Genomic DNA, 24,987 nt, shown 5'->3' with positions numbered 1-24,987 from the left:
GGCAGATCCTTTTCATTATTAGTGTTGGGAGGTTGTAGAAAATGGCCGAAATAGTTAAGGAAAAGTATCCTAGAGTCGCATCTTCTCTCCACAGTCACTGTTAATGCCGGGTCTTTTTAATTATGTTTATCAGAAAACAACACTCTCTCTGCACCCTTTGGGAAAAGCTCTGCTATTTATCTACAATTTCCTAAGGAGTAAAGGGAGGAAAAGTAATTAAAACACTACATTAATATAGCAAAATCTTAGAATTAAATTTGTTTGAGGATTAAATCCTGCTGTACTTTTTCTATTTGAATACTATTTCAATTATTACTTGCAAAAAAGTTAAATTGTAAATGTAATAGTAAAATATGGAGAAAGATTAAATTATCTTAAGAAACTTCTTTTTTTATCTTAAGAAACTTTTAAAGACTCCAGTGGATTAAAAAACTTTGTAGCAGTGATTACATCTTAGAATAAAAATAAAAACTATAATCATATAAACAAAAACAAAATTGAATAAGAAAATCTCAAATGAGAGTTTTTTTAGAGTTTGTTCTGATATATTGCTAGTTTTAGCAGCTTATGAAAAAAATTTTAAAACTGAGAAATTAATAAAATATAGCTATAATACCAAGCATTGATTTTATTCACAAATTTAATTATTAATATAATAAATACTATAATATATAATCATTATATTATCATATAATTAATATTAAATAACTAATGATCTATCTTTATATTTTTAATGTTAATTTATAGTAACAAAGCCATTATTATATGTTTAAGTTTGTCACTTAGTAAAAAACAATTTGATTAATGCGTCTTGAAACCACTCTGCATAACAGGAAATATTTTGACCTATCTAAAATTTAATTACTGAAGTACTATGAGTTAATAATTAAAATTTATACTTTAAACAATGTTTTTATTGATTTTAGAGAGGAAGGGAGAGAGAGAGATAGAAACATCAATGATGATAGAGAATCATTGAGCGGATGCCTCCTGCATGCCCCCCACTGGGGATCAAGTCTGCAACCCAGGTATGTGCCCTGATCAAGAATTAAACCACGCCCTCCTGGTTCAAAGGACTAAACTCAATCACTGAGTTAAGAAGCCAGGCTAAAATTTACACTTCTTAATGTGCAATTACTAGACAGTCAGACAAGTTTATTCAGTCTGTTCTCTGTATCTATGAGTCTTTCTGTTTTATTTGTTTATATTGTTCTTTAGATTCCACATATAAGTGAAATCATATGGTATTTGTCTTTCTTGGACTGAAATATTTCACTTAGCATAATACCGTCTAGGTCCATCCACGCTGTCACTAATGGTAATATTTCATTCTTTTTATGGCTGAGTAATATTCCATTTTACATTGAACATGAATTTTTTGTTGTTATTATTAATCCTCACCTGAGGATATTTTTTTCCATTGACTTTTAGAGAGAGAGAGTGGAAGGGAGGAGGAGAGACACAGAGAGATACATTGATTAGTTGCCTTCTGCACATGCCCTGACCAGGGCCAGGGATCAAGCTGCAACTGAGGTACATGCCCTTGACTGGAATCAAACCCAGGACCATTCAAACCATGGACCGGTGCTCTAACCACTGAGCAAACCAGCTAGGGCTGCACATGAATTTTTAATACAAAACTTGGGACTCATGCTTTTTTTCCGGTACTTTAGGCTATGCTTTCTGATTTTAGCATTTCACTCTCCTGTGATATTAAAAATACATTGGTAGGACAAGTTGGGAAGTTCTGTGTAAGATGTTGTCCCCATCACCATACTGACTCTAAGTTGGGAAGCTATATATTCTCTCTATATATATAGATAAAGATAGAGATAGAGAAAGAGATAGAGATAGAGAGATATATAGCTATCTATATATCTGCGCATATATATATATATATATATATATATATATATATACACACACACATACACATAGTATATATACTAATAAAAGGGTAATATGCTAATTGGACTGGGAGACCTTCCGGGAGACCTTCTAGGAGACCTACTGGACGTCCTTCCAGACAAAGCCATGGTGGCTGGGCTGAGGCAGAGGTGGTTAGGGGTGATCAGGCCAGGAGGGGAGGGCAGTTGGGGGTGATCAGGCTAGTGGAGGGGGCAGTTGGGGGCAATCAGGCCAGCAGGGGGATAGTTGGGGGTGAGCAGGCCAGCGGGGGGGAAGGGGCAGTTGGGAGCAATCAGGCTGGAAAGGGGAAGCAGTTGGGGGCAAGAAGGCTGGTTGGGGGGGCAGTTGGGTGCAAGCAGGCCGGCAGGCAGAGTGGTTAGGGGCAATCAGGCAGGCAGGCAGGCGAGCAGTTAGTAGCCAGCAGTCCCAGATTGTGAGAGGGATGTCCTGACTGCCAGTTGTGGGATCAGGCCTAAACCGGCAGTCGGACATCCTCTGAGGGGTCCCAGATTGGAGAGGGTGCAGGCCGGGCTGAGGGACACTCCCCCTACCCCGTGCACGAATTTCATGCACCGGGCCACTAGTATATACACTGAGTGGCCAGATTATTATGATCTCTGAATGCATAATAATCTGGCCACTCAGTGTATATCCTATATAATAAAAGGCTAATATGAAAATTGTCCCCTCAACCAGGAGTTCGACCAGCAGGCAGGCTGGCCAACCGCCCATGTCCCCTCCCCCTGGCCAGGCTGGCTGGACCCCACCCATGCACGAATTCATGCACAGGGCCTCTAATGTATGTGCACACACACACACACACACACTGAGTGGCCAGATTATTATGAGTTCAGAGATCATAATATTCTGGCCACTCAGTGTGATATATATATATATATATATATATATATATATATACACACACACACACACACACACACACACACACACACACACACACACACATATACATATACATATAATTTGTGCACACATACAGGTGCTAAGAATACAATTGATTATGGCCTTCTCGTCTATTTACCCAACCCAATAGCATTCATTTGCTCCTATATTCTTCCTGTATCCCATCTTCTTGACTCCTTCCTGGAGGAACTTTCATCCTAGATGTTGTATTTATCATTTCCTTCCTTTTACTTTTTAATCACACTCATATGTTTATATTTAAACTCTTTTCTGTTCTTACTGTTAGTATCAGGTATTAGTAAAGATATATTTATGAAGGAGTCACACTTCCTGGATGGAATATGTGTAAATGCTACCAAGTAAACTGCACTGTGCCAACACGGGGATATTTTAATGTGTTAAGCCTGATGTTAAATGGAGTCAGACAGATGAAATATTGTTCCAGGCAGGGCCTTAGATTTCTTTTGCTCGATGTATCATTTCAAAGTACTGTAGTTAAATTATAAACTCTAATCTGCCATCATCCCCAAATCATTTTTACTTGTCTTATAAGTTGGAATTCACAAAACGTAAAATTTTTAAAAATTTAAACAATAGTTTTTTAAACGTAAAGTTGAATTTTCTTTCTGTGATCATTGATGTTCTGAGTCATTATTTGCAGTCCATCTGTGTTTATATTTGCATATTTAGAAATAAATTCTGAAGTAATTATTTAGTAATTATTCTCTATAATACTATTTTATAATATTGCAAAAAATCTTATTTTTTTTCTTATTTCTCTATTACATCTTTTGATTAGTGAAAATTTTAAAAACCTGGCTGTGGTTTTACAGTTTAGAATGCTCCCAGGTAAGTATTGATAAATCTTTACCAATGTTTATTTTTATGTAGTATATTTTTCTTTTATTAATGGTGTAAACCTTATTGCATTCTTTCAAACTTGTCTCATTCCTCCCTTGCCTTCCAGTTATCAGAAAAGATCAAGGCCATTTAAATAGACGGCTCTCAAGCTTATTTTTAATTCACTAAGATATATTCTTTATCTTGCCACAACGAATGACTTCATTCACTAATCAGATGTTCACTGAGCGATAGGGATTGCACAGTCTTTAGAATCCCATCTCTTTCCATTTGGGACACTGTTTCTTTGCCCTTTCTGTTTGACATTTTCAAAAATATTTCTTTTCATAGGCTTCTTCCCTTATGTTTGCAAACCTGTGTTTGCTAAAGTATTCTCTGTTCTCAGAATGAAAATACTACTAATAATAACAGTTTAAGCTTTTACTCTCCCAAGTTACTGGCTTTACTTGTAGCTATCAGACTTCATCAGCTTGAACACTTACACATTATTCTAAACATCTTGCTACATGCTTGTTAAAGTCACAAACTTCACTTTTTTTTTTTCTTTCATTTTCTACTAGGTGATTGCATGTGAACAGCAATTGGATACCACTTATGATGCCAGGTGTGACACGTGGTCCCTGGGGATCACGGCCATTGAGCTAGGGGATGGAGACCCTCCACTGGCCGACCTGCATCCCATGCGAGCACTCTTCAAAATACCAAGGTCAGTGGATTCTAACACTCCGCCCATTGTCTGCAGCCCAATTTTCTTCCTCGAGCTACTGAGTGCTCATCATGCTCATCATGCTCATCATGGAAATACTCAGATATATTTTAGCAAGTTGGGGGCAAATTGGCCTGGAATATCATTCTGCTTCTTCGAGATAGTGTGTTTGTTTAATAGTTTCATTTTATTGGTATGTTTAAGTAGAAGAGTTTTCTCTTGATACTTGGTATGCTTTTTTTTCTTGTAAGGATTTGATATCAGAAAAAGCAGTTCCTCCCAGTCTTTATCCACTCCCAAGTTAGTGAGGCACCCTAGTCCACAGTCAATGCAACAGTGCTTTGCTTCTCTTCACTCTCTCAATCTAGTTATTTCACTACTTGCTAAGACTTCTTTTTGTTTAGGATTTTAAAATAATATTAAGAAAATTATAAAAAAATTTATTGATAAAATAATAATTATTTAAAATATGTTGATGTTTTGAATATATTAACATTAAACAGTAGACCTAGAAGAATAATTTCGTTGGAGCCATGAAAGCACATTCCTATATCTCTGTAGACCCCTCCCCTTCAGTGTGTATATTGACAAACTTTCTGTTGCTTCTCCTATTACTAATTAAACACTGTTTTATATATTTGGTTAGTTCCTAGATAGTTCAGAAAGCTGATATGAAAAGACTGCTTATATTTAGTGTAGATATAATATCTTCTGAAGACTTTCTTAAGGATTTTGCCTAGTACCTTAATTCTAATGGAATGACAGGGGTCCAGGGCAGAGTGGTAGGTGGTATGTTATAGTTTGTTAGCACATTTTCTGTTAAATTCTCTGGTCCCAACACCTACAGAACATATAATCATATATACAAAGTCTTGGGGGTCGGTTTCCAGTCCTAAGAATTCATGCCAATATTTCATATTCATTTCCAAATGGATCCTTTTGGAATATTTGGCATGTAATTAAATTAGTATAACACCAACCATTTGACTTTGTGATGTTACTTTTGAATTTCCTGTCCTATCTATAGGTTCGGAATGATAACACATAACAATGTCAATATATTTTTAGGCCTGATTGTTTATAAAATATATCACTTATTTGGTAAGTGGAGAAACAAGATTACAGAAAAGAACAGAAAACCTGCTCTACACCATGTCTAAGATATGTCATTAAATTTGAGGAAAACAGAAAATAAAAATCTATATTTCCTAACTCCTACTATGTAACATGAAGCACTGTATTTTCTGACCATTTTAATCATGGTTTCAATGACCATAGTTAGCCCAGTGTTATTACTCTTGGTGGTGTTGCTGCGTGGAGGAGTGATGACATCGTTGATACATGTACCCATGAGCAAGGCACTTATGGAGACTACCTCATCTTAGTTATTTCTTACTGCTGTCACCACCAGTATATCTCCAAAATGGACCTCTAAGAATTCCTACTGACTCTAGAAACAATTATAAAAATGGGATCTGAAAAGGTACCCACTTCTTAGTGCTCTAAAATCACCAAAACTCTTATCCTGAGCAAGCCAATAGATCACTTACAAAGGAATTTTTCAGGAGGACAAGAAACAAAGCAAGATTGTTGGAGGAAAGAATTACTTCCTTTAATGTGAAATCAGCAATCTCCAAATAGTCCACAGGATTGTAAAATGAGCTTTAGGGGTGAGCCAGGGTAGATAAGTAGCTGCACTTTTCTTTAATCAGACTGTACATTCATTTCATTATAAGCTATTCAAGGAGTAATGCAGGACTGAAGACAAGATGTTTCCATCCCACTAGTGAAAACAAAGAGCTGTTAGAATTAACATAAAGTGGTACTTCAGTCAGTGCAACCCTCGTGGTTGATCAATGTTGCTTGATTACAGAGTTAGCTCAGCCTCATGTTCAAGTGAAATTCTTTTGTATTCATGAACATGTTGAAGAAGAAAAGATTTGTTCAGCTTAAAAATTAAAAGAATTAATAACAAAACCTTTTAAGTGGCATTCAGAGCTTTATAGCTAATCGTATTTCTCAGTGCCTTACTCTTGTGGCACTATACCTGGCCACATATTCACTACCAGTAGAACTCGTGGAGACATTGTCCTGTGTGCCTCTCTGCTGAAGTTTCCTCCATCTTCTGAGCAACTCCTCTCAGGTCACCTCTGTGTACTCCGGACAGCCCTGAGAGACTTCTGCAAGACTCAAAGCAAAAATTTTTTTCTTAGTATTTCTTGTTTCTATTCTGCTCAGTATTGATGTTTTCCCCTGCGGCTGTTAGCTAAAAGCAAGAAGGTTCTTTAAAAGAAAAGAAAATTATCAGTTAGAAAAATTGGGTCATCTATTAAATGCTTTCAGAGAAACAAGAAACCTGTCATTTTATATAAAGAATGATTAATAACTCATTTATCTGCCTTTGAATTGGAAAATGATGTGTATAATACTTGATTTTACCCAGCAGGACCTGTGAGGGCAGTACTGGATTAGTCCGGTTCTGCCCCTCAGGTTGCACTGACTGACAGGTGTGTCTAATTCAACCTTGATTATTATTTTTCTAGGAATCCACCCCCCAAACTAAGGCAGCCTGAGATATGGTCAGCAGAATTCAATGATTTCATTAGCAAGTGAGTAACAAGATAGTCTTTTTTTTTTTTTTTAATCAAAGAAACATCATCTTGCTAACTTTGAAATGTGCCTTTTAGAACAATTCCTTCATACTTCCTCCTTACATTTTATCTATTAAACTAGAGGCCCAGTGCACGAAAATTCATGCACTGAGCAGGGGGTCCCTCAGCCCGGCCTGCCCTATCTCACAGTCTGGGAGCCCTCAGGGGATGTCCTACTGATGGCTTAGGCCCATTCCTCATGGGCCTCGCAGCTTCCGGGGCCCACGGCTGCCTGAGCCCTGGGCCTTGCATTCGCTGGGGCTCACGGCTGCAAGAGCCCACGGCGGCCTGAGCCCCGGGCCTCCCAGCTGCTGGGGCTCAAGGCTGCCTGAGCCCTGGGCCTCACAGCTACTGGAGCCCACGGCTGCCTGAGCCCCGAGCCTCGCATCTGCCATGGCTCAGTGTTGCCTGAGTCCTGGGCCTCGCAGCCGCCATGGCTCAGGGCTGCCTGAGCCCCGGGTCTTGCAGCCGCAAGAGCCACTGTGCCCTGCTGCACCGCGTGAGCAGTCCCACTGCACCACAAGAGCTGCTGCTCGCAAGCTGTGGGGAGGGACTGAGAGGTGCTCAATGCACCTCATGATGATGGGTCATTTGGTCTTTCTGGGCATCATGACACTGGCTTTTTATATATATAGATAGCCCCAGAGGTTTCCACTATCTTCTTCAAAATAAGCATTTCTTGTGTCTTGTGAATATTCAGGGAATTCATTGTTGCCCAAACAATGACCTCAGGGCCCTGTTGATTCACTTATTGGTAATAAGTTTTGCAGACTTTCCATCATCCAGTAACACATTCTTCTGTCCACCTGCCTTTAGTAGCTATACCCTCAGCTTCTCCCACCTGCTCACTCGCCATCTATTTAGCCTGTTATTTAACCCTTCACTTATCTTTATCATTAATTCTCATCATAATCAGGGAATATTTATTGTAGTTGGTGAATCTCATATTCATATAGATAAAATGCTTATACATTTGAAATTCAGAGAACATTTTTAATTTGATGGATACTTGGCTCAAGTGCAATGCCTTCAGACAGTTGACCAGACACCATGAGTTCAGACATTTCTAAATATCTGTCCCACAGACTCTGTTTTCACAATTTTTATTATGACTTCACCTTAGAAAATAAGGGTAAGAGATGACCCCAGGTTGTAAATGGAAGAGAAGGGTCATTAAGATTTGGTGTCAGACTCCACTCCAAAAATTTAGAAAGGGCAAAGAAAGTAGAGGAACCAGTCATACCCATCCATAACTGCTATCACTGGTTTTCCTACCAAGAATATCTGTTTATTATTACAAAGTCAGGTGCATAGATTTAAGTGTTGTGGAAACCTAAAAAGAATTGATAATAGTTTTTTTCTTAGTTTTCACTTAACCAGTCATTACTGAGTATGTATTATGCACTAGAGAATATTTAATAAACTGCAATAGAATTTCATAAATCTCAGGAGAACCATTGGTAACTCTGAAGGGCTCCCCGCAATTCATAATTATGCCCATGTTTGCAGATCCTTCCACGCAAATCCTGAATGGAACCTGGTGACTGACATATTTCACACAAGTTCACCTCTGGGAATCATTTACTGATTTCCTCCAGGCAGTTAATTTTCTGTTCTGTATGCTCTCATTGTAGTGTGTTTGTAATATTGCCACTTTCATTTAGCTACCTTCTTAGAGGTCTTTCTCGCTACCTAGACAGAAAGTAACTCCAGGGCACTGAATGTGCCTTACCTGCCACTGTAACTCCAGTGTCTTAGCAAAGTGCTTGCTACACATCAGATATTTTATGAAGTTTTACTTGAATAAAATAATTTTATATGTGACTAAGTGCAATACAAGTGCTGCAGATGTCAGAAATCATCAGTCTGCTAAACTAAATGAAAACTCTTGTTTGTATTTTTTAGATGTCATAATTCTTATTCCTTAGCATATTTTATTTAGCATACCTGGGAAATATCTTTTTGGTTAAGTCCAGTAAAATAAATTGCCAAATTATCATTTCAGGAAGATCAACAATACAGATTAGAAATGGCACTGTTGAAATCAAGGCATAGATTATTTCTTTTTTTCTTTTTCTATATCCCCAGATGACAGCCCAACTCTGACCAGTTTTCTCATAATCATAGATCCTCAGAATCTCAGGGTTGAAAGAGTATTGTAAATTTATATAGCCCATTCTTATACTAGTAGAGTAAATCCTTTTCAAACATGTCCACTGAGCAGTCATCCAATCAGTAGACACCCCTAATAGAAATAATCATACTTCCCCAATGCTGCCCATTCTATCTTTGGGAAACCTCACTGTTGAAAGTTCTTCCTTATATATATTTCTTCATTTTTAAATATATTTTTATTGTTGACAATATTATAGATATCTCCCATTTCCTCCCCTTTCCCCCTCCTCTCAGCCCCTATCTACCCCTCCCCAGATCTTCACTACCATATTGCCCTTGTCCATGGGCTATGCATATAAGTATATAACAGGGATCTCTTACCCTTTGGGGACAGCATGGATGGGCCTGGAAAATATTATGTGAAGTGAAATAAGCCAAACTTAGTGAGATCATGTGAAAGACAAATATCACATGATCTCACTTATTTGTGGAATCTAACAAACAAAATGAATTGACCAACAAAATAAGACCCGAAGCAGGGAGGCGTGGAACAGGCATACTTCGAGGTGGGGTTGGGGGGACAAGAAGAGATAAGCCAAAGAAAGTTCTTTCTTATATTAACCTGAAATCTGTTTCTCTCTTAATTCTACCAATCCATCTGTGGTTTTTTTGTCCCCTGTAATCACCGAGAACTGTCTAATCTCTCTTCCAAACATATGAAGACAGCATCACAGCTGATTGAACATCCTAAGTTTGTTCCAATGTTCCTCCTGTGATGTTGCGTAGGTGCTCTCACTCCCCACCTCCTCTCTTATGACTCTGCTCTGGGCGAACCTCTCAAGAAGAAGTGTGACCTACATGTACATCTACTGTATAACCTCAGAAAACATCTACTGACATGGAGTTTAAACATCCTCCGTACATTAGCCTTCTCAAATGGGTTCACAGTTTTATCACCTAGAAAGAATTACATCAATGAGAAGCCTTTAGAAGCATTAGTGAGGGAAACTGAAAAGTTTGTTTTAATTTCAGATAAGCATTAAAACTGTAATGACTTCATTTGTTATTTATTTTTAGCTAGTAACATGTAAAGGAGACTTCACGGTGGAGACCGAGTTTAATTCTCACTATGCAGTAATGCTTGCGGGGAGACTAGGGAAGTAGTATTTAGTAGCGTAATCACAGATGTGTGCACTTTCACAAATATTCATTTTGTCCCATGGCGCTTTAACAGTTTTTTAGATGTTTTTGAGACCTGTTCTGAGCAATTATGAGGAACATTATTCTCTTATGTTCGAGTAGTTTTAGGAATATGAATCATACTTTATATAACTTATCTAATAATTGCATGTTCTTTTTTGCCAGTGCAGGTGCTTGACTAAAGATTATGAAAAGCGTCCAACAGTGTCAGATCTTCTGCAGCATAAATTCATTACTCAAATTGAGGGCAAAGATGTGATGTTGCAAAAACAACTCATGGAATTCATTGACATTTATCAGTGCATGGGAGGCACAGAAAAGGCCAGGTAATCAAATAACATCTTAACTTTAAAAGCCCAAGGATTATCTAAAGACTGAACGATTTTATAAGGAAATAGTTAAGGTGAGAAAAGTAGTTAAATGCCATGGTTGTGGTTTAGAGCTCAGGGGCATTTACATGAAAAGTGATTGTCAAAAGTTGAGTTGCATCCGAAATTGGTAAAATTACTGGCAGCATTTTTATAAAACCTTCATCAAAACAAAGAATGTAAACTTCAATAGGTGACTAGTATTAGTGTAAATTTTCATGTATTTTCTGCTCCTCTGTAAAGTAAGATATCTTAGAATTGAGATTTAAGAAGGAACATAAAATTTGATTTTTTCATACTATTATTTGTTGGTATCATTTTCCTTGGTTGAATTATATTAAAAAATAATTAATATATTTATTTATACTTCTTATTTGAATTTTTAAAAATCTATGTATTTATAATATTGCCATGTTTTTTTATTTTTTATAGATAGTATATGTGTTTATTTTAGGAAATTTAGAAGATAAGAAGAAATGTAGAACATAAAATCAATCTATAACCTTATAGTATCTTATGAACAGAAATGTATTTTTAAAAAGTTGAGTAATATTTTTGTGTTTTGGAGACTGCCTTCTTTTACTGAATAGTGAATATCCATGTCATTAAATATCCTTCTACCAAAAAATTTGAATGCCTGCACAACATTCTCTTGCACAACTGATATAAATAATCCTCTATTATTAGACATTTAAGTTGTTACTAGTTGTTTTTATTCTAGTAAGTAACACCATACTGAAAAGAGCTATACCTGAATCTCTTATTATTTCCTTAAGATAAATTACTATAGAATAGTACTGTTAAGTCAAAGAGTAGTCATTTGTCATTTAAATTCATTCTTTGAGAATCCTATTAGTTTCATCTCGGGAGCCTATCACTATTTAGGGAGTTGGGACATGACTTAAAAGACAATTATATTTGAATTCCTTTTGCAGTTTTACATATTTAATTCCTGTTTTCTTAATGCCTACAGTATGCAGGACATTGTATGAGGACTTTATTTATATTACCCCATGGGCTTTTACAACAACCCTGAGAGGAATGTGTTTGATACTCCATTTTCACAGCTGAGAAGAACTGAGGTTTGAAGGGACTCATTAAGTTGTATGAGGCTGTAGAAATAATGAATGACTTAGCAGGATTTCAAATCCTGATCCCAAAGCCCAAGCTTTATTCACATCAGAGTAAATGGCCTAACAATTGTGGAAGATCTGGGGAGATATTATCCTTGCCTATGTGAGCTTACAACTTTGCTGGAGAGACAGAACTAATACACCTGTAATGAGAAAAAATTAAAGTTGTGAGTGGAATAGAGTGCCAAAAAGAAAGAAGCAGGCATGAAGTTTATAGCAAAGAGGTGGTCTTTGGCTCATACATGCTCACATTTTTATCCTTGTGTGAGTACAGTTTTATAGTCTGCCACAGCCCCATCCTTCTCAAAACAAACAGACAACACGCAATCAAACAGGAGCTGAAGTATACCAGCATTGTACAGGGTGTTCAATGTCAAGAACTCTGAGGGATCTGAGATTTTACCCTACTTGAAAGCTAATAAGTTGACTTGCCAGTTTCATGAAGGCTAGAAGAAGATATGAGACTCCTGGATCAGAGACAAAGGACTTGATCACTCACAGTTAAGTCAGCAGCATGGGTTTTATGTTCATGTTTGTTGTCCTTGCCCAACAAGTCACAGGGTGTTGGCCTAAGTAGGTACTGTATACACAGTGGGTTTGCCTCACTGTTGAGCACCCTAAGCATGAGAAACTAATCTTTTAAGGAGTCTGCCTGCAAACCAGTCCAAGCTTATCCCTGGAGCAAACATTATCTAAACTTCCATCTGTTCTGGAGGGAGATATGTCTTTGGATCGTAATCCTGGTGCTCTGAATTCTAGTGATAAAAAATTTTGAAAACTGCTATATTTTGGGCACTGTGTTAGACCCAATACTTCTGTTTCTGAATCACAAAATTTAGTCTTGTTTATACAACAACTGAGAACTCAGAATATGCTTTCAATATGAGAACACATGTCTTACACAATTATGGGAAATTTTTAGTCATTTCTTTAAATATTGATCTTTTTTATTTTTTTTATTTAAAAGAGATAAATATTGGAATGTCCTACTTTACATATTTTATAATTTCTTTTTCATGTTGTCATCCATTTATTAATCTCTGCTGCATTATGGATGATTTCTTCAGAATTGTATCCCAATTCACTAATTTTCTCTTAGACTAAGCCTAGTTTAAATTTACTAGAGGCCTGGTACACGAAAATCATGCACTTGGTGGTGGGGTGGGCGGGGCAGGGGGCCCCTCAGCCTGGCCTGCGCCCTCATACAGTCAGGAGCCCTGGGGTGATGTCTGACTGATGGCTTAGGCCCACTGAATCACAAAATTTAGTCTTGTTTATACAACTGAGAACTCAGAATATGCTTTCAATATGAGAACTCATGTCTTACACAATTATGGGAAATCCTTAGCATTGCCATGGAGGCGGGAGAGGCTCCCACCACTGTCGCTGTGCTCGCTGTGCTCGCCAGCCGTGAGCCCAGCTTCTGGCTGAGCAGCACTCCCCCTGTGGGAGCACACCGACCACCAGGGGGCAGCTCCTGCATTGAGTGTCTGCCCCCTGGTGATCAATGCACATCATAGTGACCGGTCATTCCACCATTTGGTCATTTGCATATTAGCCTTTTATTATGTAGGATACACTGTAGATGAAGCCCCTAGAACCATAAGAAATGCAAAATATTCACTGTTAACTCATTCTCGAATTGCCCCCACTTAAAATTAAGTTGCCTCCCTGTGGAGCATGTGCTGCACCTTGGGAACCACTGGGCTTGACACTTTTCCTCTCTGAGCTTCATTTTTGAATACATATGCATATACCAAGGGAATTGTAATATCTTCTCCACCTGCCTCACTGGGTTGTCATGAGGAGGTTCTGAGCTAATAAACCTAGAAATGTTTCATCAAGTAAGTGATATATAAACGGGAAGGGATTGTTATTTTTAAGCCCACAGGTACCCTCACAGGTAGCAGGTGCTGATGAGGGGAGGAGGCATGATTGTTTCCTGGGACTGTAGCTATGAAAGCTTTGCAGAGGGTTCCGCAGGCCTCGGAGGGGTGGGCTCTGGCAGCAGCCCTGTAGCGGTGGTGATCCCTGGAGGTGCTGGCCAAGGGGAGGGGGTGGAGGGGGTCGCTAGGGTGGTGGCGAGGCTGAAGGGGCATTCTTTAAATTGTACCTGGCTGTTTCGCAGCTGTACGTGCTCAGGGTGGGGCTCCAATCTCCTGGAGTGGGGTGGGGGCCTGGGCCAGGGCGGAGCCAGGCGGGCTAGGAGGGCGGGTTTAGTCTGCCCCAAGAAATGTTCAGCACGCTTTCGCTGAAGAGATGGTGCTGCTGCTGTCTCGGGGGTGGGGGGGGGGGGTGGGAAGGGTCTGACCCTGGGGGGCCGCTCAGGCCTGCCTCCACCCAGGTCTGGAGTTGTAGGAAGGAGAGGCGTCCCCAGGCCCTGGGTGCCTTGGGGGTGCTGACGGGTGGTCACCGGTGTGCTATTGTTGTGGGCGTCCCTGGCGGGGGTGGCAGGGGAAGAGATCAGGAATTGGAGGTGCTGGCTGCAGCTACCCCCGAGGCTGGGTCTTCTCCCCGTCTGGTCAGCCTCCCCATCCCCCCATGGGTATGGGGGCTGGGGTAGTGTGTCTGTGCAGGGGTATTGGAAGAACTCCCCGTGGCCACTTCCTCTTCCTTCTCTGAAGTCTGGGCTCCTGTCAGGCACTCCCCTCAGACCCCCGGGAACTTGGATTTGACCTCCCTGCCCCTCTGTGGCTCCCTGTTGCCCCTGCCCCACTCGGCTCTCCCCGGACACCCACCTGTCAGTAGGCTGCCAGGGTGCCCTGCTGCGGGCAGTGTGGTCTTGGGGAAGGGGGTGGGGGTGTGGGGAGCAGCTCCAGTAAAGTTTAGTAAACCTCGGGTCCGCATTGGGATTTGGCTGAGGGGCCGCGGAGGAGTCTGCCTGGGCGGGATGAAATTACAGGAGTCCCGGAGTTCCGCCCCATGGCCCCACAGCCCCACCCACCCTGCTGGACAGTCATGATGTGATGGCATCCCAGATAATTTGCATATTCCTCTATTATTAGTATAGATTCTATATAGTGATTTTTTTCATGCTAATGTTTTTATTAACATCTGTATTTTTCATTTCTAGACTTTCTCACTGTTTTATTTTCCACCATTTATTCTTATTCATATATGATCTAATCTAATAATAGACAAATATGCAAATTGACCACACCTTCGCTACACCTAAGCCACGCCCACTAGCCAAGCCACGCCCGCCAACCAATCAGGACGAGTATGCAAATTACCCCAACAAAGATGGCGACTAATTTGCATATCAAGACAGCGTCCAAAGAAGCCAAGAGCTGCAGAAGGGAGTAAAGCTTCGAAGAAGCAAGCAAGCTGGGGGGGGGCGGGGGGAGAAGGGCGGGGCGGAGGTGGGGCCGGGGCAGAAGGGAAACGCGGGCGGGCTGGAGGAGAAGGTGAGGCGGGGGACAAGGGAGGAACGGAGGCGGGGTAGAGTGCAGCAGGAAATCCTATTGCAGGATTTTTCCTGCAACAGGAAAGCTAGTTTCTTATAAATGGCTATTCATATATGGCAAATTTGTATTTGTGTGTGTGTGAGAATTTAATTCTTTCCTTTTCTTTTTTATCTTACACTATTTAGCAGTCAATTTTTTGATTTGCATTTCAATAATGGTGAATTGCCCTGGTTAGTGAGTTCATTTGTTTCCTTAATATTTTGTTTTCTTCTGTGGTTTAGAATTTTAGTTTACTCTCTCATCTTAGATGGGGTGTTTTGTGTTTTGCTTTTCTTTCTTTTGACATTCTCTTCTCCTGTTTTGAAGGTTTTTTTTTCTTTGCTATAATGTGGCTTTAGGAGCCCCCTAGCTCCAAAGCCTTGCTGCCTAGCATGACTTGAGGATATCGCAAATCTAGTCACCAAGCCAGTATGAAGTAGACCCCGTGTCTCTTGTCTCTGCTCCATTCTGCAATCTTGAGTAGCTGGCTGCACGAAAGGGAGAAGGTGCAGAATTTTTTCAATCTTCTCTTCCAGGCAAGTGAAACCCTTACACCCTCCCCCTCCTCCCCGCCACACACACACATGCTTTCCACAGAGTCTAGATCGGGACCTTCTTATGAGAGTTGGGTGACATAGTTCCTTTACCTTTCAGGCCTCTTCTGCCTATTTCTAGTTCTGGGCTTTGAGTCAGCCTATAGTTTCTGCCCTCTGTGTATATGATCTCTTAGGTCCACTGTTATATTAATCTTTTATTTTTCACAACTATATGTTTGAAGGAGGTGGAAGTGGATCTTGAATCATTAACCTACAGTGCTTTTTGATTACAGATCTTAGTCCCAAGTCATATGAGGAGGGAAGATTTTACTGCTCTCAGCATTTTTGTACTAGTTCCAAATTATGAAACATAATCAGGAGAAGAAATGAGGCTCTAGTATGCCACAGGCAACACCTGGGCAAAAATAGTCCTCTTCAAGATCACACTAAATCATTTGATTTGTCACAGTTCCCAAATTGATGAGTTGATCTAAAATCTGACTGTGCTCAATCAACATAGCTAACTCAAAACTGATATTTTATTGTACCTGCTACTAACTTTTGAAATTGGATTGATATATGTGCTTGAGAGGATACTTTTAAAAAATAAGAAATCACATTCATTTTTAAAGAAGACCATTCTACTATACATTTTATGTAAACTGAGTACTTTAAATTTCTACATGATGGGGAGGGAGTGGTGTTAGAAGGCACTGTTGAATGGATACAAGAACTTTCTATTTTAAATCAAGGTCTGAGTATAATAAGTCACTTATAACTTCCTTAGCTAATTTGAGAAATGGAGATGTATGGGCATGCAGCAACTGCTTCCAAGACATACTCCTCATGGGAGTTATGGGTGACAATGTTAGAGTACAGGTTAAATCAGCGAGAAATTCAAATTATATAATGTTTTAAAAGAAAAGCTTAATTCCTCTGTTCAGTATTTTAAAATAATCAAAGATTTAATGGGAATGGATAAATGTCATTTGTAATGAAAACATTCTTGACTAAAAACAACAATATAAGTCAATTTAAGAAAAGCAATTTAGTGAAAAATAATGAATGTCTGAGAGAACTGGGAAGCAGAGAGCCAGGTCTGGGCATGCAGCAAAGGAAGCGGGGGTCCTCAAATATCCTTCCTCAATAACTGCCAGTGAAACCCACCCTCCACACCACAACATTTCTTGCAGCCACACTGGTTTCGTGAATGCCACAGCCACCTCAAACTGTCGGTAAACTGACCTTGAGCTCTGTGTCACTCCCTTGATCTTCTAAGGTTATTACAGGACCATCTGATTCCCCATGCTTAGGTCACAGGCCTGTGCTGTAGGTGAAAAGTACAGGGAGAAACTCTTGGTCCTCCCTCACTTCTGGTTTCTATTTGGGAGGCAGAGTCCTGTCTCTCAACCATCTGGGAACCATCCCCCTCCTCCAGGCCCTCAAACCCCAGCCCCTGGAGAAGAAAAGTATTCTGAGCTGCTGAAACAGTGAATATCCATTATGTAGAATATGCAAACAGGTTCCTAAAATGCTTTTATATATACCTTGAACATTTACCTAAAAATATTATTTAAGCTGTGATTTGCATTCCCTATAAATAAAAGAAAACCTAGCCCATTATCTACTTGATGATGACAAATTCCACATTAAAATTTCTTTCTGTGGTAGTTATAGTATTAATTAGGGGTCCAGTGCATGAATTCGTGCACCTTGAAAGGAACTGTGGGCCACGAGGCTGCATTGGGCACAGGGATGGGTCACGGTCTATCCTCAGCGTCCCCGCCCAGCCCCTCCCACCACAGCCCCCAGTCCCCTGTCTGCCGGCCTCCGCTGCTCCCATGGGCTGCTGGCGCCGGCCCCACTGGCACCCACTGATGGTGTGGAACAATTGGGGCAGGCGCTGGCAGCAGGTGCGAGTGGCAGCAGGTGCGAGTGCCAGGCGGGATCACGGCACATGTGAACAAAGAATTTTCAGTAACCACCAGAGGCAACCCTGATGCCAGCGACTGGCACCCCGCCTTGGTCTGGTGCGCAGTGCCTCACCCCTACTCACCTGCTTCTCCATCCTGCCGTGGCCAATGCCCGCCATGTTCCGCGCGCGCTCACTGGTGGTCAGCGCACGTCATAGCAACTGGTTATTCGGTTCCGCCATTCTCAAAGGATTTACAAATGAAAGACAAACTAGAAAACTGTCTAACCATTAAATGCTAAAAGAGCTGTCAATTCTTTAGTTAGGTGTAAGACTTTATGTAATGGAAATTCGCTTGAATGGGAGTTTTCTTAAAAAATGAAGGGAGAAAGAAAAATCAATAATAAGCAATAATAAAGTTCTTTCAGTGCAATTCAATGCATGGTTCCATTTTACTTTCTATTTTCTGAGCAAGATAATTTTTCTCTTAATGGCTGTGACCATGTTCTGGTGAGAATTATTCACCCTTTAGAGGATTTGTTCCTCCTTTCCCTTAATACATGGGATTTCTAAAATGCTATTCTAGCTGCTCTTACAATAAACAGCCTTTTGATTCCTGTCTCCATTTCAATTTCAAATATTTCAAAGATACTTCAAACTCAACATTTCCTAAATTGAACTGATGCTGTTCCACCCAAAATTAATTCTTTGTTTCCTGTCTTATTAATGGTACCACTACTCATCCCAGTATGCCAGCCAGAATGCCAGCCAGAAATCTAGGCATTATCTTGACATGTTCTTCTCTCCTACTTTCTGTTGTTACTCCATAGCAAGACTACATTTTTTTACCCCCACTCAACCCAGTACCAACTGTGGTATAATACTTGCTATCATAGAAATCATGGGCTGAGACAACACATCCATGTTGTCTCAATATTGATGGAGGCCATTGTGTAGAGCTCTGGATGAGTTGCAGCAGGGATCTGCCAGCTTAAGCAGCTATTAAGTCTGCTCTGAGAGTTTACTTTTTAGTGAAAGGTATAAGACAAGCATGTAAATAACCATTACACAAGTAACACATTTCAATTGCATAAAAAGAATACGAACAATGTCCTGTGAAATTTCAGAAGAAGCGGAGAGGATTTCTGCTAGCAGGTACAGGGAAGTAGCCTTTGAATCAGCACAGCAAGAGATAAACAGGACTTAATCACATGAGACAGAGTTACCACTAGATGAACATTATTGCTGGAAAGAACAGCTTGAGTAAAGTCATGAAAGCAAGGAGATATGCTCACAGACAGGCAAGCATTTAATCAAAGTTGCAAGGGGAAACTCAGAAATAGGATTAGAGAGAACAGACCTCAGAGAACATTAAAAATCTGGCTGAGATATTTGACCTATGTTCTTGACAAACCCACATTAGAGAGGACCCCCGAGACACCTGTGTCCTATTGTGCACCATCCTTTCCTGGTTTCTAGCAGGTAAGCTGTGGATACACCAGGACACATTATAGCAATAATTTTGGATGCTCTTTGCTTGTTGCCAGTATTTCTTCCTAACTTTTTAAGCTATTGTATATTTTTAAATATAATATTTTCAAGTTAGTAGGGGAAGTTGGACCCCATGTTTAATTATAAAGCCAGTTAATGGCTAGTTTTTAAATATTTTGAGATGATAAATCTATTGATATATTTTTATGTCTTATGTTTTTATGGGATGTTTTTATTGTTTGGTGTGTGTGTGTGTGTGTGTGTGTGTGTGTGTGTGTGTGTGCTTATATTCTAAGTAAATTTTATTTTGGAAAATTCCAATCTTATCTTGACCAAAACAAGGGAGTAAAGTAATTGTCCATCAGAAATCTAGGAGAGAGATCTCATCAAGGCATGAGTTAGTGGCAGTGTCTATCTTGGACAGAGAACTCAAAAAGAGACAGATGAAGCTAGGGGATTAGAGTAGGGGCCCATCAAGGACCAGAACATTAAGAAATGATGACTTATTTTTGCCCATCTGAAATATTGCCTTATGTCTTTCTTCTCTACTTCCCCTTCTGGAAAAGCTCCCAAATAAGAGCTAAATCGCTTTCAAACATGATCTCCTGTTTTGGAGCAGTTTTATAAGGAGTAAGCGATTGAATAAGCACTCTCTGGGGAAGACCATTAATGAGCATCTGGTGCTCCTCAGTACAATAAGTAAAGGGATTCAAATAAACAGGAAGAGGCAGTTGCTCAAATGTGCTAATAAGTTGTAAATGATTCCTGGGAGTAAGTTACATTGATACTTAAAACACTAAAAGCAGAGTAAAGAACCATTACATTCAGACAATTTGCCATGGATGTTGACTCACATGACTAGAGGAAACTGAGACCAAGGGAAACCAAGACTTGTGCAGAGTCGGGTCATGCTGTATAGAATGTAGGGGACAGACCTCATTGGTCCTAGTACCTAGTCCAGTTCCTGTCGGTACCATGCTGTCTTCCTTTTTTCTCCAAAAATTAATCATAAAATTATAGACTGTCATTGATGGAAGGGAACTTTTCTTCTGGTTCCTTATTTTAGAGATCAGAAACTTAAACCCATAATTTTAAAATCAGTTAATGGTCAGCCCTGGGCCATAACTCAAACAGCCTAATGTTCAGACCAGCACTTTCTCTAGTTTCTGTGTCGTCACTAGTCATGGAAGTTTGTGTTCACAAAACTGATGATATAAAGTTTTTGTTGGCCTTTTTGGGGCTGCTTTGTATGACTTACCCATAATGGGCATTTAAACTTAAAAGTTAACCAATTTCTTTGCAATTGGGATTTGTATTAGCGAGTAGTATATTCAAGGGTTAAAGAAATCTTTGTTTATGTTTCCCCAAAGATTTTTTTTTAAATGAAGAGGATAAAATAGCAATCTAATTTACAGTATCCTTGAAATGTTTGGGAAATAATCCTCTAGGAACTAGATTTTAGTGACTACTTAATATGAGTTGATGATTATCAACACTGTGATCTTTTCATTTCTTTTGTTAAGATCCCTCATCTCTGCTTTGAGTTTAAGGATTTTCATTTGTTATTAGTAACCAAATTATCAGCAGGGACCAATAAAATTTAATTAATCAAAAAGGTGTTCTGTTTTCTCTGCTAATTACTCCTTGAAGTTATATCGTACTGCGAGACTCTATTTAGCATGCTACTTTGTGTACTCTGTGGTATTTAGTCTTCCATTCTTAATTTCACTTGAGTCTAAATTGGTAAGTCTTCAGTGACTGCCAGTATGTGTCCCTGAGGACAATAAGTGAGCCTGTGATGAGCGACTTGTCCTCAGGTACCCACACTCGAGCCAGCAGGCCACTTGCTGGTGGCTGAACCTACCATGCGTTGTCATCCCTCTTTATTTTTGGCTCACGCAGTATTCTGTCATTGTAATCTCCCCTCTCCATTATCTTCTTGAACATAAACTTCAGAACCATATCTCCAAATGTCAGCACCCTTGAGAAGCCTTTCTCCCAAACCCGAGTTTACATTTGCATATTTTCCCTCTAGGGTCTTACAGCACTTTGTTCATACTTCAAAGTCAGACAGACCTGCAATGGACTCCTCATCCTTCTGTGTAGTAGTCCTGCCATGCACTAGTTTTGTGATTTGGGGCAAGTGACTAAATCTCTCTGAGACCTGGTTAAGTCTTGTCTATGAAAAGGGAACACTACTGAAACTTACCCCATACAGTTCTTAGGATAAATGAAATGCCCTAAAAAGCAGAAAGCTCAGAAACTAGTACAGAGTTAGATACACCATCACTTTCTGGATAGTTACATGCATCTATATTTTGTGAATCTTAGTCATCTTTGTAAATCCCATATATTGAGTCCAGTAGCTTGCCTGTAGGAAATTCTCAATAAATATACATTATCTTGAATTGAAGAGTCTGGATTGCGATCAGGAATAGAAAACCCTCATCTGGCTTTTTATATTCAATAGGTACAATTAAGAGCACATTTGACTATTACTTAACTGAGAATAATTGGAGAAGCAACTAACATGAATTTTTGTTTTTTAGAGAAGGATTTAAATGTCTGTTGTAGAGAAAACTTCTATTTTAACAGTTTCTCTTTTTAAAATTCTTCTGCTGAGTTAGTGGCAGAAGCAAGAGGACTTGGGTGGTGGGGGGAAGATGATAACATTTACATTGATTTCTCATTTGTTCCTAAAACCATCTCTGTGAAGTCACATGATGTGCACCCTGGTCCTTCTTTTAGGATAGCTCCACTGAGGTGCAGGGTGTTATTGCAGAACCAAGACTGGCCAGTCTCTCAATTTCATCTCTGTGGTGTTTATTGGAATTTAATTATTCATTCAACAAGATAACCAACTAATACCCTGGGGTAATCATAGGTTCTAGAGGTGTTTTACTAGTAGAAATTACAGTTTAAAGGGATTTGGTCATGCCGTTATCTCACACCCCTTATAACCAACACATGTAGTTCTACAACTTAGATAGCAAGGCTGGTTCTTGCATGAGAATATTGTCTTTTCTGTTTGAAGCCCCCTCTTTGGGGCTCAAACTCTCATTATCATTCTAGTTTTGCCATTGAGCTAACACAATCATTCATATGCTCCCACTTCAACATTATCTTTGCCTTCTTCAGTCCATCACTTTTCTCAGATAGTAGCAGATTGAGCTTTGAAACATGCATTGATTCTCTTTGCTTCTTAATTCTTTTGAAGGAATAATGAATATTAACTTATTTATAAAAGTAACCCTTACTTGTTATTTAAAAATCCAATCACTACATAAACAAGAAGCTTTAGAAAATTACCCAAAAACCCTGCACCACGGGGAAAAACACACAGCATAAACATTTGATGAACACAATTCCAGATACATTCTTGCATTCTTTCTCTTTCTCTCTCTGTCTCTCTCTGGATAGCAAGAGAGAGAGAAAGTTTTCACTAATATAGGTTTATTTTATACATACTACTTTAATTAGAATTTTTAATAATATAATTAAAATTTCACATGTATTTGTATAAAAATAATACAGAAAACCTCATATACTCTCCAGTCAATTTTCTTCAGTGGTTACATTTTGCAAGACTGTATACAGTAGTTTCCCCTTATCTACAGGGGATACATTCCAAGACCCCCCCAATAGATGCCTGAAACCTTGGCTAGTATTGAACCCTATATGTACTATGCTTTTTCCTACACATACATACCTATGATAAAGTGTCATTTATAAATTAGGCACAGTAAGAGATGAACAGCAATAACTAATAGTAAAATATAATAATTATAAAATATAGTATAATAAAAGTTATGTGAACATGACATTATTAAGTAAAATAAGGGTTACCATAAGACTGTGACCATTGATCTGATAACTCAGGGCTGCTGAGTGACTCACCAGCAGGGAGCATAAACAGTGTGACACACTGGACCAGGGGATGATTCAGGTCCGGGCAGGTCGGTGTGAGATTTCATCTTGATACTCAGAATGGTGCACAATTTAAAAGTTTTGAATTGTTTACTTCTGGAATTTGGACTGTGGTTGACTAGGTAACTGGAACTGCAGAAAGCAAAATTGAGGATGGAGGGGGCGGGTACAGTAAATGCTATTTTAAATGAATGTTTTACTCAAACTTAACAGAAGAAAAAGAGACTAGAGAGAAAATGAATACATTGCTGGAGTTAAGACATATGTTTATCTTACTTCATGTCAAGAGTTTTGGGCTTTTGCTGGATTTTAAAAAGCTAGATTCATTTTGATTCAGTTATAGACAATATCTCCTGTCTCCTGGATCTGATGGATGCAGTTAGCAGTTACATGTCCTCCCATCTCCTTTGTTTTCACTTTCTGGTATTGTTACACTATTATTTTACATTGTCCGAGTTTAACATTTATAGTCTGTCTATAACCATAATTTGTAGGGTTGCATAATCTTTATTCATTGTTCATGACAAGTTTTGTTTGTTTGTTTTTTACTATACCCTCTTGTTTTCTGAGTCCTTTCATCATTCTCTTGGGTGGTTAAATTGTGTCTTTGCATGGTTATTTTTTTTAAGTATTTTATTTTATAATGTATTTTATTGATTTTTTTTACAGAGAGGAAGGGAAAGGGATAGAGAGTTAGAAACATCGATGAGAGAGAAACATCGATCAGCTGCCTCCTGCACACCCCCTCACTGGGGATGTGCCCACAACCAAGGTACATGCCCTTGACCAGAATCAAACCTGGGACCCTTCAGTTCGCAGGCTGACACTCTATCCACTGAGCCAAACCGGTCAGGGCTACATGGTTATTTACAGGAAGCCTCATCCCTGAATTCTTTCCTGCTTGAATTTGAAGCTCGGTGTTCATTAGGTAAAATATACTTAAGTTAATGTTTCTTCTCCTCAAGATGTTACGAGCATTGTTCCACCTGCCCTTGGCAGTGTGTCTGGCTGTTGAGAGAACCAAGGCAATGAGATGCCTCCTTTTATTCATGACTGACTTTGTCTGCAGGGTGCCCAGAGGCTTTCAGTAATTTTGCCAAGCTGTGTGTTAGTGTCAGTCCTTCCATATCTATTTTGTTTGTACCTTATAATGTGTTATAGCCAGCTCACACTGGCTCGTGAGAGCCAAGTGAATCTTTGTTCTCTTCTTTTTCATTTTGCGCGCTTAAACCATGCACCTTACCCTACCCATGACTTCAGTCATATTTATTCTGCAGCTTGTTGCTTTTCTGTCATGATTTTCTTCCGTTTCTTCTCTCAGTTCAACTGTCTCAGTGTTTATCTATTTCTGTTTTTTCTTGTCTCTTCATTAAAACTGTGTACCTTCTCTTGAGGAGTTTTCTCTTTAAGGAGAGATCATGTAAGAAGTGCCTTTGAGGGATGGAGAACTTTTGTCTGAAGCTTTTCCATGATTCTTTCCTGTGTTATATGTTCTTCATCTGCCTTTTGTTTATAACCCTTAACTCCCCCTCCTCCTTTTCTTTTCCTCTTTTGAGAAAAGTATGTGTGGCGATGAATCTCTTCTCAGGTGGAACCAGGAACACATAAAGAGTTATGTGTTGGTTCTCAGATAAACAGATTTCACAGTGTTTGACAATTTGCTTTATAGATTGTGGGACTATGGTCATTTTTGTTTTTCATGAAAGAAAGAGACTTTTCTCTCCTTTCCATTCTTTTTGCTGTTCAATGAGTTTTAAGGGAAGGGAAAAATTACTTTATTCTGTGGCCTTTAACTTGGACTAACTCTCA

The 24,987-nt window shown here is 39.4% G+C and overlaps 1 protein-coding gene across 1 annotated transcript in view; it reads left to right on the top strand.

The window, feature by feature from the left end:
• The window catches only part of MYO3A (myosin IIIA), a 211,142-nt gene that overhangs the window by 47,635 nt on the left and 138,520 nt on the right, over positions 1-24,987 (top strand). Inside the window, exons 6-8 of the mRNA XM_008148896.3 lie at positions 4,254-4,399; positions 6,943-7,008; positions 10,536-10,691. Coding sequence (XP_008147118.2) covers positions 4,254-4,399; positions 6,943-7,008; positions 10,536-10,691 — 368 coding nt within the window. The remainder of the gene's footprint in view (positions 1-4,253; positions 4,400-6,942; positions 7,009-10,535; positions 10,692-24,987) is intronic.

Source organism: Eptesicus fuscus, chromosome 2 (assembly GCF_027574615.1).
Source record: "Eptesicus fuscus isolate TK198812 chromosome 2, DD_ASM_mEF_20220401, whole genome shotgun sequence".
Taxonomy (NCBI): Eukaryota; Metazoa; Chordata; class Mammalia; order Chiroptera; family Vespertilionidae; genus Eptesicus; species Eptesicus fuscus.
This window is presented reverse-complemented; position numbering and strand designations above follow the sequence as displayed.